Here is an 8,317-nt window from a genome sequence, read left to right as displayed (position 1 = left end):
TCTAATTTCTCCCCATGAACTATTGTTCCTCTCTAAATAACTTTACATTTGCTTGATATATATTGTATATTTATTTATCTCTGTATATTCAATTTCCCCTAATAGAATGTAATTTTCTTGAGGACAAAGAGTTTTGATTTTCTATCATTTAAACCATTATTCTGTGAATTCCTTGAAGAGTAGGGCTTTCTTTTGCTTTTCTTTGTCTGCCTAGTGCTAAGCACAGTGTCTGGCACAGAGTAGGTGTTTAATAAGTGTTTATTAACTGTTATTTGTTCTGTGTGTTCATTTCTGACATGTAAAGTCCCACTGTTTTTCACAATTGGTACCTTCAACTAAAGTCTTTTCCAAGTTTCCAACTTTTATGATGTTACAAAACTTAAGAGGTGAAAAGAGCTAATATCTTATATAATAAAGAAATTGAACCCCCAAAAGTGAAGTTAATTTTCCCAAGTCAACAGATGGTATAAGCAGCAGAATTATGTTTTGAACCTAGTTCTGCTAACTCCAAATCCAATGATCTTTCCTTTTTTCTTCTTTCTTTCTTTTTTTTTTTTTTTTTTGCAAGGTAATTGGGATTAAGTAATTTGCTTAGTTTCACATAGCTAGTAGGTGTTAAATGTCTGAAGCTGGATTTGAATCCTGGTCATTCTGATTTTAGGGCCAGTGCTTTATCCACTGAGTCATTTAGTTGCTCTATGCTGTCATGTTGCCCAGGCTCCTTCTGTGTCTGATTCTTATTGTCCAGATTGCTTCCTTGAATTTTGGACTCATTACCTGTTTAAGTCTTAAATTCTTGCCTGATACTTTAAACCATCTTTGAGTCCCTGGTTTGAGCCAATTACTTGGGAATGACCTTCAGTATCTCTATTACCCCAATTTTTTGCCTAGTTCTACACCCCTGAATCCTTCTGGGTCTAGATTTCTTTGAAGTCTATGCAGTTTTGTACCCCTATCTGCAATAGATTAACATCTTGCTTCTAATACAAAATTGTACGTGTAGTATGTTCCAGGAATCACACTATATCTATAACCGACAAAGGGAATTTCTTTAGAGATAATTCTGTACACAAATGACATGATAGTTTGAGATCTCCCTCTCTTTCCCATTCCCCTCCAAGCCCCATTTTGTTTCAGGTCTCTTGCATCTGGGACCATGCACTGACAAGATGTCACTAAAGGATCAGTACTCTTAAAAAACAAACAAACAAACAAAAAACTAATAACATGGCCCATTCTCTCACAAATCTTTTATAATCTTAATTAGCATCACTGGATTCTTTCAATAAAAAAGAGGCACAAGAAAGGAGGGAGATTGAATTCATGCCTTTCTTTTGTGTAATGAGAAAGTACCAAATAAGATTTCCAAATGTTTGTAGAGAAGGACAAATTAGATTCATGAAATGATATTTCAACAAAAATGCAATTTAAGAAACATTTATTAAGCATCTATTATGTATATGCATAGTGTTAGTTACTGGGAAAATATAAAGACAAAAATTAGCATTGAATGCCCTCGAATCTCTGACATCCTACTTCAGTGATATAACATATAAACAGAGAAGAAAATATAAGACAGTTTGAGGAGGGCAAGATGGGGGACAAATGAGGGAATCAGAAGAAGCTTTATGAGGGAGATCACACCTAAGTACGATCCTGGGAGGAGAACCCTAAAACATGAAGATGAGGATAGAGTCCAGTTAGACCTGGGAGATAGATGGCCCAGGTGAGGATCTGGGGTTAGGAGATGCAATAATGAACTTAGGGAATAGTTAAACTGGAACAGAAGAGTATGTGAAGTATGTACTTGAGCACAGAGTATGCCAAGTACTCCTGGGCAAACTGTAATGATTTAAATTTTTTTTGGAATTTTGTTAAAATTTATTGTCTCATTGTTAAAGTTTATATTTTAAAGTCGTTTTGTTGTTAATTTTTAAAATAAATTTTGGCTTCTTTAATTTGTGTGTTCAATAAATATTCACCTATAAAAATAAAAATTCTTCCAATACAAAACCAAATGAAATATGCTATACTCACCTACGGTATAAAGTCAAGTAAAATAAAATGTCTATAGAAAGCCAGGTTGTAAAGAGCTTTAAATGCTAGATAGGGAGTTCATAGTTTATTTTAGAAGCAAGAGGGAGTCGCTGGAGACATTTGAATAAGGCAGTAACAGACTAATGCCTTAGGAAGACTATATTGGTGTTGTGTTAAGATGGATTGGAGCAGGGAGAGGCTAGAAGACATAAACCAATTACCAAGGTATTAGAGTAGAAACAGAAATTCTAATATAAATATTCCAAGCACTACTAGCCTTGCTGGAAAAGAGATAGACATTTGTGATAATATTCTTTTCTGACTAAAAAGTAGATGTTTACTGCCATTCTACTAAATCTAGACAATTATGATACCAGGCACAGAAGTTTAGGCAATTTTAAAAGGCATTAGTTAAAGGAAAAATATTTTACAATATATCTCATTTCATAACATTTCAAGGCTAATTATAGCTTGGTGATGGGAGGAAGACTACATAAATAAACCAGGTCATGTATTTGCCTGGAAGATTAATTTACTCCATCTTTCTACTTTCCTTTTTTTTTCAGCTGCTCTACAAAGTAATCATTGCAAGCCACTGTCAGAGCAGCCACCATAACGACAAACTCATTAAAATCTACTTCATTGTCTTTATTGGCATCCAGGTCCTTCATAATCTTGTCAACCAACTCAGGATCCTTCTGGCACTGAAAAGAAAGAAAGAAATTTTCAGTTCTCAAATTTGGCCTGGGAGGGGTGCGGGGTGGGGGAGGGAGGACCCACACAATAGCTCACAAATGCCATCTGGCATTTACAGCTGGTATTTACATTGAAGATTTCATCATCCTAAGACATTTTCCATGTGCGTGGCGGTGTCCTTGGTGCTGAACACCCTGATTTAGACAGACCCAGTCCCACCCTCTTAGACCTTATCATCATAGCTCAGATTGGAATGAACACAAAAGCAATCTCCCAATACAACACAGAGAAGAAAATAATTAACATCATTGCCACCTACAGGGTATTTTCAGGATGCAAAAGACATCTATGTTTGAGAGAGAGCCATTTTGAGATATATATATATATATTTATTTATTTATTTATTTATTTGGGGGGGGGGGCTTTTAAAAGGTGAAGGTACATAGAGAAGCCTACCTCCTGTTTACTTTATTGTAATTCATTTTCTCCAATTTTGAATAAGGTCTTAGAATCCTGGGATCATAAATGCAAAGCAAAGACAGACCTTAGAAGTCATCTCATCCAATTCTTTCATTTTTTACCAACAAGGGAACTAAGGACCTTAGGAGTTATATGACTTTCCCAAGGTCACATTGGCAGTAAGCCAAGGTTCTAACTCAGGTTCTGTGACCCCCAAGTTGAGGGATTTTCCTAATATACTGTACTTTCTCCTTTCTTACATAATAATATTAACTACCACTTATAAAGCCTGTAAAACATATATTTGATCAAAATCAGCTTGACAAAAATGAAATTATCCCAAAATGCATTGATGTACTAAGTTTGAGTTTCACCTCTTAGGTGTCCAGTCTTTAGTGTCATGCAATGAAGGAGCTTGGTTGAAAATTTAAGCAATACTCCAGACATTCCAGTGCCTAGGATAGGACCTTGCACATAGTAAATACCTAACAAATGCTCACTGAATTGCACCCTATCTTGAAGAAAGATCATGTAGAATACTATACTTTGTTTTTTAAAATTCACATTAAATTTGAATAACTAAGGACAAAATGCACCAACTACATCACAAGATCCATATAATTACTAGTCACATTTCAGAAGTGTTTTAAAGATTTACAAAATTCTTTGCACATAATATTTTGTCTGAGCATCCTGGTTGTGTTCAGATCAATTCAAGGCAGCTCCCCCAATGCCACAAAGATATGACTTCTTCCTCAGGACAGTGCTGCAATCTGTTAATAGAAGGCCTTCTCCATAGATTTATTAAACCGTACCAATTTAAGAAGAGTATCTATTTGTTATGCACCTGGTCTCCTGAAGTGGCTCATATGCCAGACACACCCCCAGCTATTGATTCCAATCAGCTTGTGCCAAGTTGACGCAGCTTTCCAAATCTTAGTCATTCACTACACAAAATTGACTTTTTTCCCTCTCTCTTCTAAGAAAGCCTATATTTTAATCAACTGAAGAGCAAGCTACATGAAATGTCACCACACATAACTTAAATTTTGGTACAGCTAAATCGTACCCAATACAATTTTGCTACCAGCTAGACACAGTTTCCTGCTCTATGGGTTAAATTGCCAACAGGGTGACAGGATTATCAATCAATTCATCAAAAAGCATTTATCATCTGCAGTATTCCAGGAACTATGTTGGATGCTGGAGATACAAATGCAAAAAAGAAGAAGAAGCAGCAATCCTTGGATTCAAAAGTTTATACTCCATCTGGTGAAACAATAAGTACATATGTAAGCAGAGATAAAAAGTTTTAAAAGTCAGTATAAAGTCGTTTCAGGTAAAAACACTAACATTTGGAAAGATCTAGAAAGGTTTCATGAAGAGAAGGGGAGCTGAGTTTCAAAAAAGTCTAGGGATCATAGATTTAGAACTGGTTAAGTAATAGTAATCTTCAACTTTCAACTCTCTTCCCTTCTTGCACTGCTCTAAAATGTATGGTGGAAAAAGCATTGCTTCTAAAAAGACCTAGATTTAAAGTCTGCCTCTGATACTACCTATATGACTTTAGCCAAGTCTTTGCTCTCCCTGGGCTTCAGTTTTCTCATCTACAAGATAGAGAAGTTGGACAAGAGGGCCTCCAATGTCCCTTAAAGTTCTAAGTCTGTAACCCAGAAATTAAAAGGACTTTAGGATAGGTAGATGAAAGAAGTCTTAAGGTAGACTCTAACCACATGTATATGAAATGCACACACACTTGATGCTGGCCTTTTGGGAGAAAAAAAATATCTATTTATGCATCCATCCTTCTATCATATCTATGTCCATTCATCTCTCTCTCTCTCTCTCTCTCTCTCTCTCTCTCTCTCTCTCTCTCTCTCTCTCTCTCTCTCTCTCTCTCTCTCTCTCTCTCTCTCCCTCTCTCTCTCTCTCCTTCCCTTACTCTCTGTCTCGTTCTCTCTCTCTCTCTCTCTCTCTCTCTCTCTCTCTCTCTCTCTCTCTCTCTCTCTCTCTCTCTCTCAATATGTGTGTATTTGAAGCTCCAGAACCAGTTGGCATATTGTCAAATTACAAGAACATACAATTCCCATCCTTGGAACTGTCTCCATTTATTTCCAATTGGAAAGAAAAGAAAGTCTCACTTACTGATAGGAAGTCAGTGAGCTCACTCTGGAGCAGCATCTTCAACTCCCCCTTGTTGAGCTTGAACATGTCCCCTTCTTTGCTGGAGTAACAGTGAAATATTTTAATGAGGGTGTCCATGGCTTTTTCCAGTTGAGTAGGCATGGCAGTCAAAAAGGACAGCTAGCAGGACCTAGCACCAACCTGAAACTCCAAGCAAGTCTAATGGAAGGTGACCAAAGCAGATGGTGAAAACTTGAAACTGCTGTGAAAACAGAATAATCCAGTAGAGCCCCTAGACATTCAAGCAAATAAGGGGGTATTTGTCAGACTTTAGTAATCATTTTAACACTGCAAAAAAATTGGTTATATGCGTGGGCTTGGGATTTGCTTCCCAAAGTACACCCTTTATAGATTTGTTCTGCAAGTTAGTAAACAAGCAATAATTACACAATCATTCAGAAACAAAAGTCCTTCCTCCCCACCAAAGAAGAATATATTTAACTTCATACCTTTTTGGCAATATACTTCTGTATCAACAGATAGTTACAACTAACCCTATCTGCATTTGTTAGGAGTTCCACCCAGCACGCATCAGCTCCCCTGGTGAATGGATGAACATCACCAATAACAAGAGATGCAACTAAGGGAACCTCCTCTCGGTTATTTGTTTAGAATGAGCAGGTGAGCACCCCACTGCCTCATGTGGCCATAAGGGAAGGGCTGGAAGTCCTTTGCCTGCATCTGGTTGGAGGTGGGGAGGAGAAAGAAAGGGAAAAGAGGAAGCCTGACCTACCATTAAAATGCAAGCGTCAGAAATGCAATTAGTTGCTAGGAAGTTGATGACTAGGAAGATAGCTAAATATAGAGAAGAGGTGAAGGAAAAACTGTTTTGAGGTGAAGGAAAAACTGTTTTGCTCAAACCTGAAGAGACCTTGGCAAAACCAAAGGCAAGCTAATGAAATCCTAAGAAGCAGATTGTAATTCAAAAGATCATGAAGTGAATGCACAGAAGAGGTTGAAGATATACTGAAAGAAACAACCCTAGAAATCATTTATTATATTTTGGAAAGTTGACTTTCCATCTAGTATAAAATTTAGTGATCCCAAGAAGAGGAAAAAAGCCCCTTTTTTCTTTTCTTTCATGCAATTCCAAGGTGAGCTTCTTTATAAAGAGAAGGAGGGATTCTGGCTTTCTATTTAGGCCTGAAACAAATATTTTGATTTAGTGATTAAAACAATATTGAATGGCCTGTCAGTTAAACAATATGTATTATACAGTTGGTACTATTTACTGGGCAAAGTAACTAAGGGTTGGACAGAAAATCTATTCTTAGGGAAGAATTAAACCCTATCAGGATTAACTACACAGAGGTGATTATATCTATTTTAATGCTTCAAAGGACCTGTGATTTCATTGGAATAGGTTCACCTTCCACCAAAACTACTCTTGTGGTCCCACTCAAAAAAGCATAATCGCCTCTGTGGCCCTCATCTGGAGACAAACTTCTTTAAATTTTGCACATTACCCTGGATGGTATTTTTCCTAGCTTAACAGAGTCTTTGGAAACTAGGGCTTTTTCTATGTAATGAGAAGTAGAAATTTTCATGGAACAGAGAAATTTAATACCTTTGAAAATGCCTGTCTTTGGAAAGGATAGAAGTAGAGCTTTCTACTCTTTTCCCTATTCTGGTAGCTCAGAACCAAGAGTCTAGAGGCCAAATCATCAATCCTATATTGGTCAAGCTAGTGAACAGAAGGGTTGTACCTGAAAGGTCAGGAAAAAGAGAGAGGAGGAGAGTGGCTCTCGATTTAGGCTTGAAACATCTGACTTCCACAAATAATTGGATTAGTGATCTAAAAACTCTTGAACAACCTATCAATCAAACAATATGTAATAATAGTTAGTAGTATTTACTGGGCAAAAATGAACAGTAACAAAATGACCGTGTTTGAGGCTGGGAAAAAAATGAGAAAATAAACCTTTTGTTTTCATATTTCAGAGGCAGAGGATTTGGGGTGTGAAGAAATATTAACTATATTATAAAAAGTAGTTGAATTAATTAGTTTTGCTTATCTGCTTTTGTTCTCTTCTTTTAAAATCTGTGATAAGGTAGGGAACAGCAGAGGAATAAATTCAGAAATTAAGATGTTGTCAAAACTAAAAATATTTATAAAATAGGATAAAAAAGAACAATAAAATAACAACTTAATAAAAAAAAGCTTTATGAATAAGCATACTTTAATAGGTTACTTGTGTTTAAATCATGTTTAACATCATAATAATCAATAGGAAGTTCAATTAATAGACAAAATCTTAATGGGATAAAAAATAAAAATTGTAATATTGGGTAATAGCACATTTTGCTGACTTGTGGAATTTAGGAAGATAAAACAATTATGTGAAATACATGCAGAGTGGTGGTCCCGTAATCAGGAGCAGTTTAAACTCTGAAATACTAAGTATGTGACTATGGGCAAAACTCTTAACCCTTCAATCTGTTTCTTTCCCTGTAAAATGAATATAACCATGGTCCTATCTCACAAAATTGTAAGATTCAAATATCAGGGTTTATGTAAAAAACTCTATATAAAATTCACTTATTGCTTGGCAATGAGTTCAATAATTGAGTCTCTTTATGCTGCGCTTTGTGGAACCCTGCAATAAGGACAGAGACTGAGAAATTCAAATAGATTCTCACCTTGTGTTAATAAATATGGCTTCCTTGATTATGTGCCCGCCTGTTTTCTATGGTGTCAGCCCGCCCTCTGGTGTTATTTTGGGGCAATGCTCCTCTAATTCTCCAGATTTGAGTCAATTAGAGGAACTTAAATAAAATTGTCCCTTCTTCAACTTGCTAAGAACTTGAAGGATTTAGATGTAAAAGGAAAAAATATATATTTTTATAGTAATGGTAGAAACCTAAATAAAATTGTGTTTAATCTAGATAGAGAACATGGAATACTGAGATAAGTGAACAGTGTTAGATGGATTTATCACAG

At 36.1% G+C, this 8,317-nt stretch overlaps 1 protein-coding gene across 2 annotated transcripts; it reads right to left on the bottom strand.

The window, feature by feature from the left end:
- Window positions 1-1,438: 1,438 nt before the first annotated feature.
- Window positions 1,439-6,074, bottom strand: S100Z (S100 calcium binding protein Z). 2 transcript variants are annotated; one of them, XM_074288228.1, is made up of 3 exons: window positions 5,826-6,074; window positions 5,338-5,608; window positions 1,439-2,741 (listed from the first exon to the last, which is right to left on the bottom strand). In XM_074288228.1, the coding sequence occupies exons 2-3, from the start codon at window positions 5,476-5,478 to the stop codon at window positions 2,583-2,585; spliced, it is 300 nt and encodes a 99-aa protein (XP_074144329.1). In that variant the 5' UTR covers window positions 5,479-5,608; window positions 5,826-6,074; the 3' UTR covers window positions 1,439-2,582. The 2 variants fall into 2 exon arrangements, with proteins under 2 accessions (XP_074144329.1, XP_074144334.1); XM_074288233.1 differs by having other exon boundaries at window positions 5,338-5,578.
- Between the last annotated feature and the right edge of the window lie 2,243 nt (window positions 6,075-8,317).

Source organism: Sminthopsis crassicaudata, chromosome 1, assembly GCF_048593235.1.
Source record: "Sminthopsis crassicaudata isolate SCR6 chromosome 1, ASM4859323v1, whole genome shotgun sequence".
NCBI classification, from domain to species: Eukaryota; Metazoa; Chordata; class Mammalia; order Dasyuromorphia; family Dasyuridae; genus Sminthopsis; species Sminthopsis crassicaudata.
The sequence above is the reverse complement of the archived record's forward strand: the minus strand, read 5'-3'. Positions and strand labels throughout refer to the sequence as shown.